The sequence below is a fragment of the Tiliqua scincoides genome, chromosome 4 (assembly GCF_035046505.1).
Source record: "Tiliqua scincoides isolate rTilSci1 chromosome 4, rTilSci1.hap2, whole genome shotgun sequence".
NCBI classification, from domain to species: domain Eukaryota; kingdom Metazoa; phylum Chordata; class Lepidosauria; order Squamata; family Scincidae; genus Tiliqua; species Tiliqua scincoides.
Genome location: NC_089824.1, coordinates 167773786 through 167796827, shown reverse-complemented (window position 1 = coordinate 167796827; position 23042 = coordinate 167773786). Strand labels below are relative to the sequence as shown.

Sequence of the window (23042 nt, the reverse complement as noted above, 5' to 3'; positions counted from 1 at the left end):
CTTCTCTATGTCTTTTTTTTTAAAAAGATGACTAGGTACAAATCAATAGGTCTTTAAACATTGTCCACATGTTCCACTAAGGAAACCTGAGATGCATCCACACCAGGCTCTGTTTTGAAATCCATTTCAACCCAGTTTAAGTTCTGTGGCTTTTTGCTTCCCTTAAACCACCCTAGAAATTGTTGTGTTGTTACTGAAAAATTTCTACTTTGGGATCCTTGGTCCTTTCACAAAAATGCCTGAGTTTTCAGAGACTGCAGCAATATTTGAGAATTTTTGGGGTTCCTTCATAAGAGAGCCTGACTTCTGTCAAATGGACTTGAATAGTATTTTTAGAGTAGACATGCCCAAGGAGGGCAATGCCACAGCTAAGACTTGGCCCAGTCTCCCAACGCACCTGAAAATGCTGAGTTACAGAACTGTCTTTGATCCTCTAATGCCATGCCAAATCCCACTTGGGTCGCAAACATGGATAAGAAGGCTGACAGCGGGCAAGGGTTCACCAAAACTCAGTCCCAGTATCTTAATCAGTGTCAAGGGCTTGGTTCTGGAACATGCAAAATAGCAATAAAGAAGAGAATATCTCTGAGGATTTACAGACTGCTTTTTCCTCAATAGTAAGTTAGACCAACTAGCTTCTCCATCTTCTTCTAAGATTAGACAATGGAATTTCTGGGTTAGAATGTGTAAATTTCAAGCAGATTTGGGCTTCAGCACTTCTCTTTTTACAAATGCTTTCATTCGAATGTACGTTGGCTTCTGATCCATGAGAATATATGAACTCACACAAATATACAATATCTGCTGCCAAATATCTGTACTATAAAAATGTAGCATCTTTCCTAAATGATCTAAAAATAAATTGTGCATTCAAAACACCGAAATGTGTTCTGTCCCTCCCTCCCCTCGTTCAAAAATGTCTGACTGAAGCAATCCAACCTCTCTGCCTAGCCCCATCAATATGCTGCCCTCCTGATTCTGGTCTCTTGTTTCTTTTCCCAGCAGAGGGACCACATTCAAAGGAGGAAACTAGGGCACCTGTGCCTTTCACAGCTGCAGAGCAGAAGGAATTTGGACAGGTATAGAGATATGTATTTGATTTGGAAAGAATCAAGCTCCAGGTGGAACCAAACAGCCTTGCTTTGGCACTGCTTAAAGAGAGGTGTAAGCCAAGTGAGGTCCCTCTGAAGTATACCATCCAGAGTGGATTCAGAAGATTGGCTGCTTTGTTTGGCTTTTCTCCCCCATTTCTTTGTCTCCAACTGTCTGGAGGCTTATCTTACATGTTTAGAAGGTGACTTCCAAGCATTGGAGGGGAGGCTGCCAGATGCTATGTGATGACACAGGTTGGGTGTTAGTGAGGCCCATAGCAGCTGAATGAAAGCTGCTAACTTGTGCTTCCTTTCCTTTGTATCTGATCACCCTGATGTGGATGAATAGAAGCATACTCAGAACTCTAACCCAGTTAGCAAAGCAATGTACAGATTTATAGGACTCTGTTTGGCCCATGTGTATGTGCTTCCTGATGTACAGAGAAGTGTTATGCTGAAAAATATGAGACACATCTTTGATCATGGTTCAGCCATGAAACTCGCTGGCCATGTCACTATATTTTAACTCAACCACTTCGTGATGTGGTTGTGAGGGTAAATATAGTATTTACAGATCTGTGTGCCCCAGATGCTTAGGTATAAGACCAAAAGAGTATAAATTCACCTGTGCTTGTTCACTCCATTTACAAAACTGGATCCCCAGTGAGTCACTTTCTTCTTTTTTTGTAATAACCATGTGACAGAAGATGGGTGATGAAGCCCAACAATATACCGGCAGCTTACAGTTTGGGAACTTACTTACTTCTTTTGCATTTATATACCACCCTTCCTCTAAGGCAGTGGTTCTCACACATTTACCACTGGGACCCACTTTTCAGAATGACGATCTGTCAGGACCCACCAGAAGTGATGTCATGACTGGAAGTGACATTATCAAGCAGCGAAAATTTTTGACAATCCTCGGCTGCGATCCTACCCACACTTACCCAAGAGTAAGTCCCATTGACTATCATTGTTAAAAGAATATACATAGTAGTTTGTTAAAAGTACAGATCTGTAAACATTTCCCCAAATGCAGTCACATACCATCAAGTCTAATATATTAAAAATAAAATATTGAAATGAATGGGGACCCACCTGAAATTGGCTCATGACCCATCTAGTGGGTCCTGACCCACAGTTTGAGAAACACTGCTCTAAGGAGCTCAGGGTGGTGTGCATGGTTCCTCCTCTTCTTTTGTCCTCAAAACAACCCCATGAGGTAGGTAAGGCTGAGAGACAGCAATAGCCATGACATGAAATGAGTAATAATAATAATGACCAGAAAATAAATGCAGTGAATATTTTCCCACAAGCAATGGATAAACGTCAGTACCCTTCCCTACTATTGCTCCCTTGTATTTGGAGGTTCAGTATAGACATCATGACTATTATTATTATTATTATTATTATTATTATTATTATTATTATTATTATTAACAGTATTTATATACCGTTTTTCAACTAAAAGTTCACAAAGCGGTTTACAGAGAAAAATCGAATAACTAATGGCTCCCTGTCCCAAAAGGGCTCACAATCTAAAAAGATGCAAAAGAACACCAGCAGATAGTCACTAGAAAAGACACTGCTGGTGGGCCAGTTACTCTCCCCCTGCTAAAAAGAGGAGCACCCACTTGAAAAAGTGCCTCTTACCCATAACTATAGTTCACCATGAATGTTTAGAATCCACTTTAAAAATCTTCTAAGCCAGTGACCAACAACACTAGTGGTATCACTGTGGCAGGGGCGGATCCAAGGGGGAGGCCATGGGTGCATTGCCCCACCCAAATGTTGTACCACTGAAGAAGGGTACCCACAAGGATGGGGAGCTGCCCAAGCACTGCACCACCCTTTTGGATGATGTGTTTACTGCTGACTTTTGATTATTAATGTTGTATGCCATTTTGGGCTGAAACTTTTCATGTAAGTGAATAGATTAGAGTATTTCTTCCAGGTGCAGAAGAGGACCCATTGGATTGCCATAGCCCATGGGAGCTGTAGCACTAGCTGCCTGTCCAAGCTGCCCTAAATTATTTCCTTTTGATGGGATGGGGGCCACATAATGTTGAGAAGAGACCAAGACTCGCCTGGTTTTTAGGCAAAAATTCCTGGCATGTTTTCTTGAGGAGGAGAGAGGGGTTCAGGGAAGGGGGAACCTCCTGCTACTCAGTAACTCCACTTTGAATATCCATAAAGTATATAATACATGGGGGGGGGCAGATAGGAAATTTCTTAAAAAGGAAGGATTTAGTATCAAAACATGGCTAAGTGTGACAAGGAGAGAGGAGGGGTTTAAAAGGCTTTTAAAATTCTCCTACCTTATGGATGGTTTCATTTGCCTCTGAAAAAAATTGTGCCAATGGAGATAGTGGGCCCTAGTAATAGAGCAGGCATGGGGAACAGGGCAAAGAAGCACTAGGTTTCATGTTGTCTCAAAGTATCCCTTTTTTGGAAGACAAAAAGTACATTATAAATAGGGGTGTCAGTTTAACCAACTGATGTTGTTTAACCAACCAAGTTGTTTTAGAAGTTTAGGATATTGCCTGACTTTTAACTGATTGATTACGTAAATAAAGAATCAATTGAATAACTTTTATGCAATGCTTCACTAAAGGTGCTTTGGGTGGGGGTGGGATAGAGAATTCTGATAAAAGTGATGGTTTGCCTTCTGGAGCTATCTTAATACTTTAAAGTGGGGAAATATAGCTTCATCATACATTTGTTAGGGAAAGGCCAACAGTGTTTATCTTTTTCATGAAGTAAGCAATACTCTGAGCCTCTGAAGCTTTCTAAAAGTGCATCTGGTGGGGATCTCATCTCTGAAGAATGGCTGGTGAAGCCAATGTATGCACAGGGGGTGCAATTACTATTGGACACATGGCAGTTGGGCAAGTTGCGATTTAAAGAACAAGCAGGAGGGCTGGGGGTGATGGTGAGGAAACCCTCTTCATGCAGCCCTAGAAAGGGTTGTCCCAAAATAACCCACCATTTGGGGACATGAGAAAGGATTCTGAGAGATGGGCTCCCATTATTCTTCTGGATCTGATGTACTATTTTAGCAACAGAGATTAATGCAGGGCCAGTTTGCATGGTTGAAGTCCTGGGATGTGTACACAATGTCCTAGGAAAAACCGTATCTTCCCTTTCATTGGGAAGTTATTTCTCTTGCAGTACCAGTTGAGTGGCTCTTTAGCACAGGACTGTTGAAAGGTGAAGGCAGTCATACCTAAGAGTCACTACACCAGTTGTACAATGCATGGTGCACCAAACAGAACCACAGTAACCCTGCGGTGCAAACCTGGCCTACTTCCAAAGCAGAATAACAGCACTGAGCTCTGCTGCCCTCTGCAGTAATTATGAGGGCAAGACATGATCAGCTGCATGAACACTGATGGCACAAGGAAATATGTCTCCCCAAAGGAGGATCCCTGAATCAGGAAGATCCATTTGTTCCCCATCAGGGGCTTCCCTGTGTCTCCCTCTCTTATTCTCCTCATTAATATCTATGCTATAACTAGCTCTCTGTTCCCTAGTTCTGGGAAGACAGTTCATCTGAGGTCCCCTCTGTTCTAATCTAGTTTGGGAGGATTTATTTTTGGGTCCTTGTAACCTAGCAATAGGTACATGTGACCAGTCGTGGCTGCAGCATGAATATGCAATGCCTTCTCCAGGCAGAAAACCTCAGTAAACCAAGGCTGCCTTGGCAGCAACAAAGGATGCAAGGCACTCAGCCTCTCTCCTAGGGTGTCAGCAGCTGCTAAATGTCTAACCATTTGGGTATGGCATGGCTGAGGGGAGGCTCACAGGAGTCTCTCGCTGGCTGCTGCTGTGGGAAACTGGCAGCAGCACTTGGCTGGAACTATTTTTGTCTCCCTGATATTCAAGTAGATGATGCAGGAGAAAAGAAGGAACAGATATAAATAAACAGCAGCATGCATCACTAAACAGCGGCATATGTCCCTAGGGGGAGCAGCCATCGCTCAGTGGTAGTGAGTGCATGTTTTGCATGCTGAAGGCTCAAGGTTCAATTCTTGTCCACTCCTTGGAGAACTGCTATCAGCCAGAATGCCACAGTACTAGACTAGATGGATACCAGTATTAGACTAACAGGACTTAGGGCCCAATCCTATCTGGTTTGACAGTGCCAATGCAACCATGCCAATGAGGCATGCACTGTATCCAGTGGTGCGAAGGCGGTCACAGAGGACTCCTCAAGGTAAGAGAACATTTGTTCCCTTGCATTGAGGCTGCACCAGTGCTGGAAAGTTGGATAGGATGAGCCCTTAGGCTGCAATCCTATATACACTTACCTGAGAGTAAGCCCCATTGAACACAGTGGGGCTTACTTTGGAGTCAACGTGTATAGGCTTGTGCAGTCAGTATAATCAAGGCTGTGCAGATTCCTCAATTCTGTAGTCATAGTACACAAGCACTGAATTTGGTATTGGTTACAAAATGCACCATCTATTCTAGAGAATGTCAATTTTCATTTAAAAATGTTTCTAATCCATATGATTGAAAAAAGTTTTGCAGCTGTTAGGTCGATACCTAGGGGGACTTTACAAGACAGCAACAAACTAGACAGGATTGCCAGTGATTGCCAACTATGTGAGTTCCCATAGTTCACTGCATTTCTAGTTGTTCTATCTTAGATGTTATTATGCATGCAATTTTTGCTTGCAGTTGTACTCCATAATGGAGTTTACAGCTTCCTCAACAAGACATTTTCATTCATGAGCCCTAATTTTCTTTTTTCTTTGCCTTCTTCAGCTGGTAATATGAATGTATAATCTAAATTGGCCAGAATGTGCATTCCGTTTTAAAACACTCTGTTTCATACCAGTAACAAACATTTGCATGCAGCACAAAAAGCATGAGCAAAGCTAAAAGGTGCTTTTTTAAACTGTTCTGAGATTTAGGGCACAATCCAGAAAAGTAAGGTATGTTTGTGCCTCCTTGTGAGTCAGCAAGGCTGGTGCGTGGAGGTGTGCTGGCCTGTGGAGGCTGGCACAAACCTCCGTGCCAACAGAGGCACTGAGTCTTGTGTTGGCCATGCTCGGCCGAGGCAAAACTCTGGGGTGGGCAGGGAGGAGGCAGGAGGGAGGCGTTCTGGGTTGGGGGGAGGGCAGGCAATGGGATGCCCTGGAGGCGGGTGGGTGGGGTGCAGGAGGCCTTGGTATGAAAGGCAATACTATAAGATCTGGTGAGACTGAAGGAAATTGTTCTACCCCAATATTGTCTAATTTGAGTCCAGGTCCTCTGGATTCAAATCCAGCCTTGAATTCACTACTTGCCTTCCAGTCTAACCCAGATGGTCAGAGAGGCTGTCATGTTCCTAATTCCATGGAATGATCCTGAGACTGACTTGGAGGACATGATGTTGAGGAACATATGTGTTCCCTAGTAGAACTCTGGCCACCAGATCCAGCTGTCTTCAGGGCTCAACTATATGTTATATGCAAATGCTAGGGGTGTGCATGCTTTTAGGAACTTGTGGGCATGAGGTAATTTGGAATAGAAAAAGATGGTGGAGAAAGGATTAAGGACCCTCTCCCATACTGTGCCTGCTCTTAATTCCCCCCCTCCTGACACTGATTTGCATTTTCAACTATAAAGCTCCTGCTTCTGGTGCTACTCCCCAGTTTCAGCATGTTGTTTTATTCCAAGCTGTCATCAGCTTGCTCCCCTTTGCTTGCCTGCCTCCCTGTTTCTCAGCTCTCTGCTTGCCAGGTCATCTGTTTGTGGCTGCCAGCTCATTGTCTGCTTCTGTCTGCCTCACTTCAACTCCTCCAGACCACCACCACTGTCGAAAGATGAGCAGTGTATAAGAAGCCTCCCCTGTCAGACGTGGGCTGAGGCACTGGTCTGGACTACTTGACTGCCATTGAGTCGCTTTTCCAATTATAGAGGTTTCACCTCAGAATGCTGAAGAAGCGCTAGACTCCAGGCCAGACTGAGGCCTCCTGCAGATATTCACTCCTCACTATGGGGGAAGGACTTACAATACCCAGAGTCTGCATTGCTATATATAGCACCTGGTTCTGCTGTAAAGGTTGTTGAAATGAGTTGTTGGCAACCTAAGAGCTATCCACGGTTCTGCAAACTGTGAATCAGGCTGATTCCCTAGCCCTGTATGCAAATTACAGGTGCACACTGCAAAAGCATGATTGAAGAGGAGTGGCAGGATTCAGCCCCTTGGTCACACCCCTTGCCTGTGTGCATCAGCATGATGGTGGCGCAGAGCCGACACACGTACAAACCACACATGTGTAGGCTCTGTCTGCCTTGTAAAAACCATGGGTACTGATGGTCTGCACACATATAGTACAAACAATTTGTACACATAGAGGCTCTGTGCTAACTTTAGTCTCAACACATATTATTGAGGAGATAAGGTCAGTGGGCTCCCCCCCATACACATTCACTGTAGACATATGAAATTGTGCACGGTGCTCCTCTCTCTGCTACTTGCTTCTTCCTTGTTGCAGATGTCTGGGGTATTGGCTCTAACTACCAGGTCCAGCCAATCCTTGAGGCCAACTCTGCATGATCTTGGTCAGTCCTTGAGCGCTTCACCAGGCCTCTATGGGAGTGCTTCAGCAGGCCTTCACCAGGCCTCTATGGGTCTTACAGCCCAATCCTATCCACACTTTCCTATCCACACTTTGACTCTAATGGGACTTACTTCTGAGTAGACATGCATAAGATTGGGCTGTTAGTCCTTGAGTGCTTCACCAGGCCTCTTGGCTTCAAGCAGCAAAGACAAAACACTTTGGGTTGAGCTCTATAACAGATAGCAATAACAAATATTCTAACACTGAAAAATCCACCTCCTAAGAGGGTTGACCCGCACACAGGTGCCTGTTCAGGTAAAAATCAATTAAATTTTTGTGTGTGTGTTTGTTTAATTGAATCAGGGTTGTGCCTTGGTGAGTGTCCAAAGGAAGAGAGTTCCACAGTTGTGCGATAGTCACTAATAATTCCTTTCAACACCTCTTATCTGTGTGAAGGGTGCAACAATAGAAAAATGAACATAATGGGGCCCTAACTATTACCTCTACCTGTCTGGAACTCAACTATAGGTCACAATTTTCCATGAAACATGCAATAATGTTTCACAATATCCCACATAGCAATCACAATTGCAGTGAATGCAGTTTGGGGAAAATATCACATTTCACCAGCTACCAACTACTCTTGAATTTCTTGGAAAACAACATATGCTACCAACAGTAGAATACAGTGGTTCAACCTTGTAGGAATGCATGAGGACGCTGCACAACAAGTGAGCAGTACTAGTCCTAAACCTAACTGTTTATCATATCTTTGGCTTGTATTGGGGTCTGCTTATGGTTTCAAGTCACTTACAAGTATGGAAAAGCCACTTTGCATATCCTTTTTAAAGGTACTCCTGTACTTTTGTTCAGTTGAACTCTCACAGCAAAAACAAGGTTCAAGGTTGAGGCCTTGGTGCTTCAATTTCTATCATGGGCTAAGCTCTGTTATATCAGTGTTGGGAAGATCCCTAGTCATGTATCATCTCTCCACTCCATGAAAGGACATGCAATGTGGAGTAGTGGTGGGTGGGCTTTGGGCATCTGTGATGTGTTCACATCTGTTGTAAAGCATCCCGGGATACTGGGCTGCTGGATATTTCTTGTTTAGCCACAAAATGCAACATGCCCACTTTTGTAGCTGTGTAAACATACGAGTCATGCTGCAATCCTATGTGCACTGTCCTAGGAATAAGCCTTATTGTATACAATGGGACTTTTTTCTGCTCAGACATACATAGGATTGTGCTGTCACATTGACACATTGTTCAGACAGTCATAGAGTTGTGCTGTCAGTGCATCAGCCAACATGATTTCAACATGATTCTCAGTTAACATGATCTCAGAGTTGCCAACATGATTTCAGATTTGCCCTCTGTAATCTGTACCACAGATGGATACAATCCTTGGTGCAATTAAGATGTTGATACCCACATGTTTTGCAACAGACCATTTCTCTTTCAACAGGTAATTCTGTATTAGAGCAATTCAGTCCAGGACAGTACAGCAACACAGCTACAAGGGCAGATGTAGCCTCAGACTTCATGGGATGATGGCATGGTAAAATGTCAGTGTTGAGATCAAGATTGGCACTACTCTATACCTAATAAAGGTTTGTTGAGTTGAGTTGATTGGCACTACCATGCCACTTCACTACCATGAAGCAACAGGTGCCACTTCAACCAGCAAATTCCATGGAGGGGCATTTTCTTGCCTACAGTTGTCATTTCTCATTAAACTTAATGAACTCCAAACCAAAGCATGGGAAGGTGGCTAAGGATCATTTTTACTTTTCATTTCAGGTGAGAAATGTTTAAGGTCAGCCAAAGACACAAGAGGAAATGAAAAGGCTTTTAGTCATTGGGGACTGGAGAGATTCACAAAGGAAAAGTCAATCATATGTAGATTGCAAGCCATGATGACTCTATGCAACCTCTGTGTTTTAGAGGTATCCTACCTCTGAATGCCAGATGCAATGGAGTGGCAACAGGATAGGAGTATCTTGTTGTCATGAGTGATCCCTGAAGCAACTGGTGGGCCACTGTGAGATGCAGGAAGCTGAACTTGATGAGTCTTTGGCCTGATCCAGCAGGGCTCTTCTTATGTTCTTATGTCATAGTATCTCACATAGTATCTTAGCTTGATGACAGCAAATGCTTTACCTGCTGGAGACAGTGCCCTCATACGTAGAATGTGCTAGTGTATTTAATGGCCAGGCTCTGCTTAATGATTAAATAATGCACACTTGGTTCCAATCTATTCAGGTGTTTTCAAATGTTTGGTGTTTCCTTCATGCAAACCAACCCAGCACCTCTGCCAGGAACACATCCACGTGGAAGCAGACATAACTGCTGACCTGGTGCACTCAGGGATCGAGCCACTGTTTTTCCTGTAAGGATGTATTTGAATGCAGAGGCTGAAAATGTACTGCTGTACTCTTGTGAATTATAGCTGTGGAAGATGAGATGTAACTGGGGACCCCACTGTGTCAGACATTGCTCCCAGATACACGGATGCACTCCCAGAGATGCTTCCTGGAAGAAATAGGAACTGTGCAAACCAGTCTTTGTATACAGGCTTAGAAATTGGTTAGGTGTCCAGAGCAATAGTTTTAGAAAAGTTTCAGGTACTATGGTTTTTGTGGATCTCCATTTTAGATGTCAATCATTGCTAGCCACTATAGTTTGCAAAGAAAGAAGCTGACAATGTCAGGACAGCATGATCTTGTAACCCAAGGAAAGCAGATGGGGAAAACCCCAATAGTATTTTCATTCAGCACTTGCTCATTAAGCTAGCCTCATGATTTCTGAGAGCAGCAGTTGGCTATTTCAGCTGGGCCAGCCTGAGTGTCATTGAAGTTTGAACTTTGCATCCTACATCAGGTTCTGCACATGGGAAACCTGAAATACAGAATAAGGAGGAGTCTAGGACCCAGAAACCGACATACACTCCAAGCTTCTGGCTGCCTCTCACCCTTCACTGCAGTGAATCTGTGCTTCAGTACAGGAGAAGCAGCAGAGAAGTACCCAGTATGCTGGAAACCTGCACAGGGAAGGTATGAACTGATGCTCGGGTCAGAGAAAAGGGGAGGGTCAGTTCTGACTAAGCAGCATGCAGACCTCCAGGATAGGGTATTGCCAGTGCTTTTCTGTCACCCAGGTGCTTTCTGTTGATGGGAGAAAGGTGCATAGCCAGCCCATGCCCAGAAAGAAGCCGAAGTGGAGAGGGAGATGAGCACTGGACCATCTAAACAAGGAGACTCAAAAATATTTTTAAATGGGGTGAGTAATGACAATCTGAGCTGTGTAGGGAGGATCCCCTTTTTGCATCTGAAGCTGGGAGCTAATTTAGCAGCAGCAGAGCAAAGGAATGAATAGGGACAGCATCGATTCCCCTCTGCTTTCAAAATCCTAGATATTCTCTCCTCCAGTGCAAGCTGAGGCCTACTGGTAGGGGTGCTGGATCTCCAGGAATAGCACAGGTGAGCAACTCAAGGTAAGGATTCTGCAGCAGAAAGGGGTGGACAGTAGCAGCAGCATCTCTGTCCGGGTGGGAGCTCTCAGTTTCTATTTCAGTTGGAAAGGAGCAGCGGAAAAAAAACACATTAAAAATCTAATATGAGGACTTGGTTGCTCTTTGTCTGGCAGGATTGAAGACAGCATAGTAGAAACCCTTGTGAGCAGGAATTTGGGAGAAGGGTGTGCAGCTGTGTCTGTGTCTTTGAGTGAGTGAGTGAGTGAGTGGCTGTCTCTTGTAGACAGAGCAGGTCTTGTTGTATGGCTTGAGAACTGCACCTACTTAAAATCTCTTGTGAATCCCTGGGGCTACCAGGGACAAATTATAGAAATAAAGGGCTTTAGGGAAGTGTAGTGTCTAAAAGAAGGCACATAGGTTATGTTCTGGGAGTGAGGGAAATCCATAGTTTTCCATGAGACTGTAACATGGTACAATAAGGGCTAACATTTATTTTTAAAGAAACAGTTCTGAAATAAAAGGCTAACTAGCAGCCCTAGGGAGACAGGAGATTGTCCATGGTTGGGCATTGATGTGCAATGGGATGAAGCTGCTTGCTTTCATGAGCTGATCAGGGCAGCAAAGATCAGGGCACCATCATCCAGCCCGCTAGGCTCTATGGAAAACAGCTACTGGAGTTGAGGGTCAAGATGAGAAAGCAAGTACCACATTGGTGTTGGCCAACTGCTGCCAGTTCAATTTTGTGTCCCATACACACATCCACTGGTATGGCATGCTTTGGAAGAGCTGTGACCTAAATGAGCCAGCAAGTTTCCTTTCCTATTCCGTGTCACCACAAGACATGCCCTGGCTTCAGCCGTTATGCCAGTGGGTGTAACAGTCACGCAGAACATAGCAGCACTAGCTAACAAGACTCAAGCCAAGTCAAAGCTGCTGCCACCAGACAGGTACCAGTTACATTTCTCAGTACTCTCTTTCAAGCATGTCTGTTGAATTGGTGTGCAGGGGGAGCATTTGCTGGATTACAACACAGTCCTTGAAGGAGAAATGGTCGGTCAGCAGTTCCCTGCTAGGGCGCAGCTCAAAAGGGTAAGTCATGCACTCTTTTGATTCTTGATATTGATGTGGGGCATAGGGAAATCTCAAGTGCATGGGGAGAAAATTTCCTGGAATCAAATGGATAATCAAATCCATATCATAGAACAGAATGGAGCTAAAACTCCTCCTTCCTCCTGAACCTGGTATTTCCATTCTCACAACAGGTGTCTTCTGTGGTTTTGCCTACTAGTCATGGTCAGTTTCTTCTCACTCTCACTGCCCTGCTAGAAAATGTCACATGGTGGAAACGTGCACCGAGATTGCATCAGCAGTCTTAAGCGATGCTCAGGATACTTTCTAAAAGTAGCTTTTTGAAAAAGAATATAATAGTACTATTTTTCTCATGAGCGACTTGATCAATAATCCAATTGTGCAGATGTTCCATGAGCTTCAATGGGGTTAAATTGATTCAAATCAAAATAATTAATCTCAATTAGATTTTGGTTGCACCTGTACCCAATCTATATCTAATACAAATCTATAAAGTATATCTAATACTGGAGAATATTCCTAGAAGTAGCAGCTTTGCCTAGTAAGAGCACTATTCTGTCTTGTTCTGTTTCTGTTATTTCACAACTTCACTAGTCTGTACTGCCTCTTGAAATCCTATACATTTTATTATTTGAGAGCTATATTATTTATAACATATTAAAAACAAAGTGTGGTACCTAATATAAAAGCAATGTGTTTTCTAGATAGTAAGCATGTTTTGAAACAATTACGTAGTGTAGAGTTTCATGTTATTGCAATTGTACTTTTCTTTGTGGTGGCATAAAAACCTCAGTTCAATTACTAGACCATTCTCTCATGGGGTGCTCAGGCCTACAGCCACACAGGCCAGGTTTAAGGGAACCACTTGCTCCCTACCTGTGATGAGCTATGTTTGAATTTAATGTAAACAATACTATAACTATCTTCATCTAGTGGCCACAGTACGGGGGCCCCCAAAAAATGTTGTGGACCAACTCAGAGCTCCCAGACAATGCTATGCCAACACTGGAAAGGACAGTGTGACAGAGGGGCCCAGTTTTCAATACATTAAGCATGGTTATGAAGTAGCTACACTATGATTTTTTGATGTTGTGGTCCCTTCTTGTGATTACACTAACAAATGTTATGACTCACCACTTTCTGGATAGATCCACTTTTTAATCATTGGCCAGAATGTGGTAAGCCACAAAAAAGAGTGACCCCATCAAAACCAGAGGCAAAGAAAACTATAAAAGTGCACAGAAAGTTTAATAAACCAGTACGCTAGTCATATTCTGCCTGTGTTTTGGGCCATGCTGACTACCCTTCTTAAGGGAAACTGTCTTGTGCCAAATCTAAAGGAGGAAAAATTCAGGTAGACACAATTGGCTGAGATTGAGAAGTTCCAGACCAGTTAAACTCATTTAAAAGCAATAAAGCTGTTGTGGCTTCCTCCCAAAGAATTCTGGGGATTGTAGTTTGATGGGGGGGTACATCACTATGAAAATGTCCTAGCCCTTTCACAGAATCACAGTTTTGAGAGTTATCTGGTGAAAAAGAAATGACAGATAAACTTGGTCAGCTCTGTGCTGCTAACAGATCTGTTCCAGGGGTTAGGGTGGCCCTTTTAAGGTAGTTTCTCTGTCTATTCACATGTCCCTTTCCAGGTTTATAGCTGGCATAACATATTTCCTGAAGAAGGGCTGAAATATGCTGGGATATTTGGGATATGACAATTATTTGGATAAATCAAATCATTACACTAGGACATGGCAAAGCCATATTGAAATGTTATGGAGCTTCACCACTCTACTAACATGTCAGGTGTTTGTTTCAATTGCCCTTAGAAAACTCTTTCATTTTGGGTTGAACCGCTTACTCTCTCAGGTAGCACATGGGCACTGCTAGTGCTTCTGGGGCAGACTGCCTGCTTCTTGACAGCACCATACTGAAAATGATAGATCCCACTTCCCCAGCATCTACAGTGCTGAGCAGTCTACTCCCATTCTTTCTTCGCTTTCCACAAGCTCGGTAAATATTTCCTCTGGTCCTGGCAGTCATCTCCCTGATCCTGTCCCATACAACTTCACTAATATCTGGCTCTCTGAAGCTTTCAACTTTTGATCCACTGAAACAAGCAGAAAACCCATGCAGGCTGTTCTTTAAATAGATGTGACTTGCCTATTGAAAATGCAATTATGATGATAAACTAGGGGAATACTGCAGGAGTGGAATTAAAGGGAGTTCTCCTTTTCTTAGACTGTAATGTTTTAGTTTTCTGGAACATTTAGGCATCACTGTAGTTAGGAGTCAAAGGCCACAACCCTAACCAACTTTCCAGCACTGACATAAAGCCAATGCAACTCCAAGGTAAGGGAACAAACATTGCCTTACCTTGAGAAGGTCTCTATGATTGCCCCCCCAACTGTAGGATGCAACATATGCCCCACTGGCACAGTTATGCCAGTGCTGGAAAGTTGGTTAGGATTGTACCCTAAGGAACTTTAAGGTTGTGTAGAACCAACTTAAATCAGTTTGTCATTCCTTGAACTTGGTCTTGCATCTCTGTCTCAACATCCTCTCCAAACTGCCAATTACCCAGAAGCCATGACTGATATAGTGTAAAACCAATACAATTTGGTAGATGGACCATAATTCTCTGCATTACAAGGCAACACCATGTGTTACTTCCACATTTTGAGGCTCCTTAGAGTGGCTCAAATAGGCCTCAGCAGAACTGAAATCAGGATCTATACTTTTGATAATAAATACAGTAGTTACAGCTGACGAGGTAGCACAGCTATAATTCTAGGGGCATGAATGATTTTTCTTAAAGCAACTAGAGAATGTTTTATATTTTGGGAACAGCCTGAAAGAAACGGACAATTGCTGAAGAAAATCTGGTGGATGCTTGGAGTATTTGTACGTTAAATCATAGAACTTTCAAAATACTTTTGAAGATTCTTTTTCACGTGGAAAATGTCTAACAACCAGGCAAGCTAAAACAGCTGACAAATGCTGGTATATAGTTGCAATTGGACAGGAAAAGGAGAATGCATTTTCCCAACTAGTTGAGAAAGGCAGACCTTTACTTGTCCTTTCACAAAAGTCAACCAGAAAGAAAGAAATTGGCAAATGTGCTGTAACTACAGTTGTTTCCCCCTCCTTAAAAATTATAGAATAGGATCGAAAGTAAAAAACTAACAATAAGGGGCAAGTGTTATTCAAAGAGCCACTTTTTAAACAGCACAATCCTATGCACGTGTGTATGTATTCAGAAGTAAGTTCCATTGCGTTCAATGAGATTTACCCCCAGGAAAGTGTGTATTGGATTGTGGCCAAAAGAAATTAATCTATTCTACTTTTGTGAATAATTCCAAACAAAGATCAAGCACTTTACAACTGCACATTCTGCCTGGGTTAAACTGCTGTCACCATCCACTCAAGAACCGACTGCACTGTAGTACAGTACTGAATAACATGTATTATCCTTTGGTATATATTTGGAGAAAAGATGCTGCAGGTTTACTGAACAGTCTGACATAGGACAGAGCAGTAATCCCAAATCCCATTGTGTAGGGAGGTTTTTGACGCATGTGTAGAGTGTCACGCCAAGTGAGATAAGGGCCATTTTTATGAATAATGCTCATAGAGTTGTTGGTTTTTGTTGGATCAGGGAGATCCAGGATTAGTCTGGCACAGCCACTGACTTGCATATGAGCTTTTGGTAGGTTGCTATATTTCCACTTTAGTGACCGATAGTGTAGTGAGGATGACTGAACACTCATCATAAACATCCAGCAATGAATGCTCTATAATAGTTTTTCATTAATGCAACATTCGCACAAGTCTTTAAGAGTGCATACAAAGCAACAGGTGGAGCAGTCTTGCTGCAAGGGACCAGTCATATCTCTATTTGCTCCCATTTTCTTTTAATACAAAAACCACTATAGGCTGCATGCAGTGCAGGCCCAAGACCTCCTGATGTCTCAAGCGACACGCCAAATGCTTCCCGTCCTTACCCAATGATGTGCCAGCCTCTGTTCCTCCCACTCACCAGTGTTCTGTCTCAGCCCTCTCTTCTCCTCCACATTTCCTCTTCCTCTCTGCCCCCTCTTCCTTTTCCAATCCAGGAAGTGGAAGGAAGGGCAGTGGAGTCCAAGTAGGTGGACAGAGATGGGCACTTCTCACCAGTCTGCTGCCTGAAGCTACTGCTTCAGGAGGCCTCATGGAGGGCCACCCAGCGGTATGCTCTGGTGCAGGAGAAGTGGAACCACAGCCACTAGAAGCGAAGGCTGTTGTAGCTTACAGACATTGGGTGAATGCTCTCATGCTTGAACTGAAAAGCAGGTGAGCACACATTCCTTAAAACATCATTTAAAACGATATGTGTCAGCAGTGTCACTGATATTATTTGCATCACCTCCACTATCTAAAAATGCCCACAAGACCTGCATAACCACTCACATTAGCAAAGGGGGCAGAGTGGGGGAATTAATGAACAGCAATGAACTATTGAAGTTTGGGTGCTTTTTGCAAAAAAAGTGCAGTTAAGAGAGAAGTTCTCTGAATTTCCTGCAACCAATTAGCAATAGCCTGTATGTTTATTGCACAATGTAGTTATCAACAGACTGAGGCAAAGAAGGAAGGCCCATAGCTAGGGAGACAGACCAAGGACAGACTGCACTTGCTCCCAGTGTGGAAGGGATTGTCACTCCCAAATCGGCCTTTTCAGCCACACTAGACGCTGTTCCAGAACCACCTTTCAGAGCGCAATACCATAGTCTTTTGAGACTGAAGGTTGCCAGCAAGAAGTTATGGTTTAGAAAAGCCCTCAGGTAAAGGGGTATCATTATCTGCCCTGAAGCTTACTTACCCTCTCTGTACAAGGAACTAAGAATGCCTCTTGTTGAAACTAACCTCAGGGCCTGGTTGTGCGGTTCCAGTGCTCCACGCTGTTCACTAAAAGCAAAAACAATTACTGGTTCAGTAGTACCCCTCAGCTAGGGACAAGATGCAAGTGTCCTTATCAGTGTAAACCTTATTCAGGAACAGGCCTAGGACTTATTATTTGGCTGAAATGATGATTAACCTGTTCATATATTTCTTTGTAGATGCTAGCGTCTGCCTGGAAAAGAGCAAGTCAAGAGATGCAGTAAAGTTCCTTGTGGTTAACCATGGAAGAACCCTACTCCACAACCAGCACAGGTCCCATGGTCTTTCAACATCACCATGCTATTATCCCCAATGACATTCAGTTAACATGAGCTGAAAACAGTCATGCCCAATTCAGAGTAGTCCAACAGAAGTAGCATGGCTTGCAGAACTGAGTGGCATTGGAAAGTGTGAAAGCCCTCTGAATGCACAGTTCGCCTGCTGGGCGTCAGCACTGAGAAAGGAGATGACCAGAATGTAATTCCGTGGGTTGGGGGTGGTGCGATCTCCACTATCACTGTTAATTCTCTCGGATTATTCTCTGGGGACCCAGAATAGGATGGGTGATGGACTTGTGAAGGGAGGTGCGAGTCTCCATGGAGCCTTCTCTCCCCACCCCGTGGCTGCGGAGTTCCAGCAGGATAAGGAGGCTACTGCAGACATCTCCGAGTTCTATGCATCTCAATTCCAGCCTGGATGCCAAGACCTCTGTTGCCTCTGAGTCTGTGGGTCTCTTCTTCATGCTCTTGATTGACCTGATGGCCATTGTAGGCAATGTAGCCATTATGACGGTCATTATCAAGACACCTGCATTGAGGAAGTTTGTCTTTGTGTTCCACCTCTGTTTGGTGGATCTCCTGGCTGCTGTCACCCTAATGCCTCTGGCGATGCTGTCCAGCTCAGCCTTCTTTGACAGTACCATCCTTGGGGATGCCATATGCCATGTCTACCTGTTCCTGAGTGTTTGCTTCATCACCATGTGCATCCTCTCAATCTCAGCTATCAATGTAGAACGTTACTACTATGTGGTGCACCCAATGCGCTATGAGGTGAAGATGACTGTAGGCCTGGTGGCTTGTGTCCTGGTTGGCGTTTGGATCAAGGCAGTAGTTATGTCCATCATCCCCATCCTAGGATGGCTTTTCCAAGACCACATCAGTGGCTCCCCATCCTACAATGGACAGAATTGCACCTTGCAGTGGAGTCAGAGTATCTACTGCAAATTTTTTGTGGTTTTCTTTGCCCTTTTCTACTTCCTTCTGCCTGTCTTCATTATTTTGGTTGTCTATTGCAGCATGTTCAAAGTGGCCAGAGTAGCTGCCATGCACCATGGTCCACTCCCCACTTGGATGGATACACCACGCCAGCGATCAGAGTCCCTTAGCAGCAGATCCACTATGGTGACTAGCTCAGGAGCTGCTCAAACTACACCTCAGAGGACGTTTGGAGGGGGAAAGGCTGCTATCATCCTCCTAGCAGTGGGAGGTCAATTCCTCTTCTGTTGGCTGCCATATTTCTCCTTTCACCTGTACTCTGTGCTTAGCTCCCATTTCCCTGGCCAGCAGACAGAGAATGTAGTTACTTGGATTGGCTACTTTTCCTTCACATCCAATCCTTTCTTCTATGGGTGCCTCAATCGACAGATCCGAGGAGAGCTTAGCAAGCACCTCACCTGTTTTTTCAAGCAGCCACCAGAGGAGGACCTCAGGCTACCAAGCAGAGAAGGCTCCATTGAGGAGAACTTCTTGCAGTTCCTGCAAGGGACAGGTTGCAATGCTGAGGCCAGAAATACGCTCACCCACCCGAGCCCTAAAAGAGACCAGCCTACCATTGATTTTCGGATCCCAGGGCAAATTGCAGAAGAAACCTCCGAGTTCCTGGACCAGCACATGAACAGTGATATCACTGTCTCTGACAGCTATATCAGGGCAGCGCATTCCCCCAAGCCTGAGCAGTAGCTGCTTTTGCACTTGACAATCTACTTGTACTGGTGTGTGAAATAATGCAGAACATCAGCAGCTCATGGCAGGTATTTAATAAGTACAACCCTGGCAATGGGAACCTTAACTCTCCAACTTGCTGCTCAAGCCAAGAAACAGCTGCTACTGGTACCTGAGTCATTTCATTCAATTTTGACCAGTGTGGGTTGGTAATTGCCATTTAACTCATTCTTACAATTTGGATCAAAATGTCCTGCAGTTTCTGTCCATCCCTTGCCAATTTTACAAAATGTTTGTATTTGCTACTCAGGTCATTTTATCATCTTTTCTGAACTTCTCTTTGGTGGAAGTTGATCCTGTTGAACAAAGCAGGGATTCCTCCCTACAGCCCCCCTCTGCTAAGCTGTTATTCCTCAACTTGTGGAAGTAAGAAAGCCCTCAGTGTTATTTAGGCCAGGCAGGATTCAACCACAAGAAGGTTTGTGTGGAAGCAATAGTTGTGGCAGAATAATTGATCTGTATGATGTCGGATGGTTTTAAATAACCACCATCAGAAGGGTGGTCACTTTGATTGGCTGCATTTACTGTACTTTCTCCTACAGAAGTTACTGTGTTCACAGAAAATGTATAGAGTTTTTTCTATGGGAGAAAGTAAATCAAAAATATCAAGTGAGATTGCAATGGGCCAATGATACAACCCTGTTACAGAAGCTAAGCAGGTCTAGGTCTGGCCAGCCTAGATGAATGACCAGCTGGGAATCCCATGTACACTGCCTTGAGTCTTATGATGGAAGAAAGGCAGGATATAAAATAAGGCAAAAATAATCTAAATGTCATAGGCAGGAGCCAGGTTTTACCTCACTTGAACTATGTCTCCAGTTGCACCCAGCTTGGTTTTGTCAATAAAAGGCATTGCCCTCTTTAAGGGAAAGTAATTGCAATGCATGATAGTGACTTTGTTGGTTTGAAATTGTATGGTGGCCTGCAAGGGATGGTAGTGGAAAAGCAGTGGTTCTTTGCGAATGGAGTACAAAGCTAAGGCCAGTCCAAGACCTTCAGGTGCCTGGGGTGGCATGCCAGCTGTGTCCCCCACCCCAATCTGGTGATACACCAGCCTCTGCTATTCCCATTCCCTGGAAAGAAGAGGGATATAGAGCAGAGGTTGATGTGTGGAGGAGAAGAGTGTGGTGTGCTAGAGCAGGGCGGTCCAACTTCAGACTGCTGGGTGGGGCGCACAACCCTGGCATAACTGCCCGATTGAGCAGACACGGAAATAATTGGCGGTGATGTGACCTGAGCCATTGAAGTCACTTGGCAGGCTCAGTCAGAAGGAAGTGGAGGCAGCGGTAGGTGCAATGGGGTTTTTCAATCTCCCTGGCACACAGTTCTGGCTTTCTCCAAAGGAGCTAGAACAGTGTGGCAGGGAGACTTTGGTCAAAGCCACTGAAGGAGGAGGCGGCAGTGGGGGGGAAGCTGTGGCAGGGCTTCCGAAGGCTGCCATAAAGGGCCTCGTGGGCCACATGTTGGACCATGCTGAACCAGTCTCCCCTCCAATCAATCACTATTCTGTCCTTCACATGTACTTGCCTGCTCTGTTCCTCTCTTCCAGTTCCAATCCAGTGAACAGGAAGAGACGGACCAATGCAGGCAAAGGGAGGGTTAGAGATGGGTGCCTCTCGCCAATCTGCTGCCTGACACAGGTGCCTCAGTCAGCCTCATGGATACTAGCACACAGAGACTAATTGCCTGTCCTCCTGAGGATCCTGTCATGCTGGGCTTCCAGGGTGTTTATGTCTCCTGTGTTTGTGCACTACACTGGAACCAAGTGTAGTAACCAACTTGCAGCTTGTGTATAGATGATGATCCAGTACGTTTCGCATTCACAAAGAATAAATGGCCAGCCTCACAATTAGCTGCCTCTCAGCCTTCTTGCTCCCACACAGTCTCACCCTATCCTTTGTCTTCCAGCAACTTATTAAAAGCTGGGTCTGGTTTTCTCTCAGACTGCAGGGTGAATTGAGTCTCCCACCTTAAACATTCCCCAGCTGCTTACCCAGTTCTTTGAATCTAATTCCTGGCTCATTTTTCCCAGGTGCTGTGTGATACCTCCCTATTAAGGCTGGATGGGATGCTTCCAGATGAAGGGATTTGTGAGTGAATGCTCTGCTCATGGATTTCCTGTGGTCCATATAGGCTAGCAGGATCAGTGCAGTTGGCACAGCAGCCATTGCTCCACAATCTGCAGTAGCCACCTACCATGCAAGTTAGTGCCTTTCTCTAATGTTGCCCTAATGTCTGCTCTGGCACTAGCACCATCACTAGCTGTGATCCTTCTAGCAGCATCCTTAGGATCAGAGCCAAACTGGAAGTGACATTTGCTTAGAGCTGGCAAAGCTGCAGGTTCAATATAATTCCAGGTTAGTTTTAGATTAGAATACAACTTGGAAATATTTGCCTGCTTTCTCAAGTTAAGAGCTTCTAGTTAAGAGCTTCTAGTTCAGCTCTGTTGGTTTCTAGTCACAGCTCAGCAACAGTTCAGCATCACATATATGAGAAAGAAAATCTTATTCACCTTTTCTTCCAAATGTAACACTTGAAGGAGGAAGAAATTAGCTCTTCCACAGGAGCTGCTAAAGAAGGAAAGAAAATTATACTGAAAAACCCTTTAACAAGCAGAACTACTGACAACTCAGGGAGTGTGGAAATAGGAATGTTGACCACACCAAAAGTTTGTCATGCCTCAGGCATTCTCTGCCTCCCCTGTAGCACCCCAAAGTGCAAGTTGAAACGCCCATGACAAGCTGGAGCCTAAAAGCCTGGATGGATGTGACTGTACCGTGAAAGATGGCATCTTACTTTCTAGTAAAGAATCTGGCAGTGTTATTTTGTTCAAAATTTCTGCGATCCCAGCTTTTAAAAAAAATAAAAGTCCTGTTGCATAATAAATATTTGGCCAATGGTTGCTAAATGCTGAGGAAACAGAAGGGGGCTAAGGGGGCACCCAATGGTCAGAAGGACTCTGTGTATTATACAACTCTCTGTGTCTCCCCCCCAATCTTATAGTTCCCCCCCCTTATGTGCACATCTCTTGTCTCCCAGGGACATGTGCATGTTCTCCATGCATATCCTTGTCACAGCATTTCCTTCCTTTGTAGGCCAGAGGCGGGGGGGGGGGATCTACACATTGCAGTTAAAAAATTGTGAAAATTATGTAAAGTTATGCCAAACTGTCCAATTTCCAGAATGTATTTTTCTCTTTCTCTTACAAAATGGGGTGGGGTGAAGGTACATACAGAATTTGTTTCCGTGCAGATTTCTCAACCTCTTGACTAAGGTGAACACTTGCAATCATTAATAACTTTCTCTGCTGGGCTTGATGGGACTCACTTTTGGTCATGTCCTCTCTGTGCCATGCGAATAGACATTCTGCACTGAACTGGCTCTCCCTCTGCTCTGCAGAAACAGTACAATCTGTGATCACGCTGTTTTTGATAGAATGACCTCACAAAAAGAAGAGGGAATTTTTATGTAGGACAGTTGAAACCTTGAGCAACAAATAAAGCTATTATTTATTATGAAATTTGCTCCCTGCCTGTTTGTGAGTAATGGGGCCTGCAGCTTCTGAAATGAGCGTGAAATGATGCAGCCAGGAAAGTGGTTGACCCAATAACATCACTGATATCACAGCCTGGCTTGAACTGGGGATGTGTGTTGGTTTCTCTTTGATCAGCAGCCAGCAGAGTCTTATTCCCAGAGAAATTATTCTCTCACTTTCTCTCTGTTTCCCTTTCTCTTTGTAGTATTTTTCAGCAACAGTACCTGGAAGGTAAATTCTAGTGGGTACAGCAGGGGATTCAGAGGGTGGGAGACTAGGATTTGCTCCTCCATTCCTGCAACATTCTCTGAGAATGTGTCTCAGAGGCAAGCCTTTTTCTTCTTCGCTTTCTGCCTATTTAGAGTGCAGTATAAGGTCCTTTGAG

The 23042-nt window shown here is 44.1% G+C and overlaps 1 protein-coding gene across 6 annotated transcripts; it reads left to right on the top strand.

The window, feature by feature from the left end:
• Positions 1-5067: 5067 nt before the first annotated feature.
• GPR61 (G protein-coupled receptor 61) lies at positions 5068-22619 on the top strand. Of its 6 annotated transcripts, none has more exons than XM_066626024.1 (4): positions 5068-5307; positions 10528-10700; positions 12125-12208; positions 17302-22619. In XM_066626024.1, the coding sequence occupies exon 4, from the start codon at positions 17719-17721 to the stop codon at positions 19078-19080; it is 1362 nt and encodes a 453-aa protein (XP_066482121.1). In that variant the 5' UTR covers positions 5068-5307; positions 10528-10700; positions 12125-12208; positions 17302-17718; the 3' UTR covers positions 19081-22619. The 6 variants fall into 6 exon arrangements, with proteins under 6 accessions (XP_066482121.1, XP_066482120.1, XP_066482125.1 ...); XM_066626023.1 differs by having other exon boundaries at positions 10805-12208; XM_066626028.1 differs by lacking the exon at positions 17302-22619 and adding an exon at positions 14075-14302.
• The last annotated feature ends 423 nt before the right edge of the window (positions 22620-23042 follow it).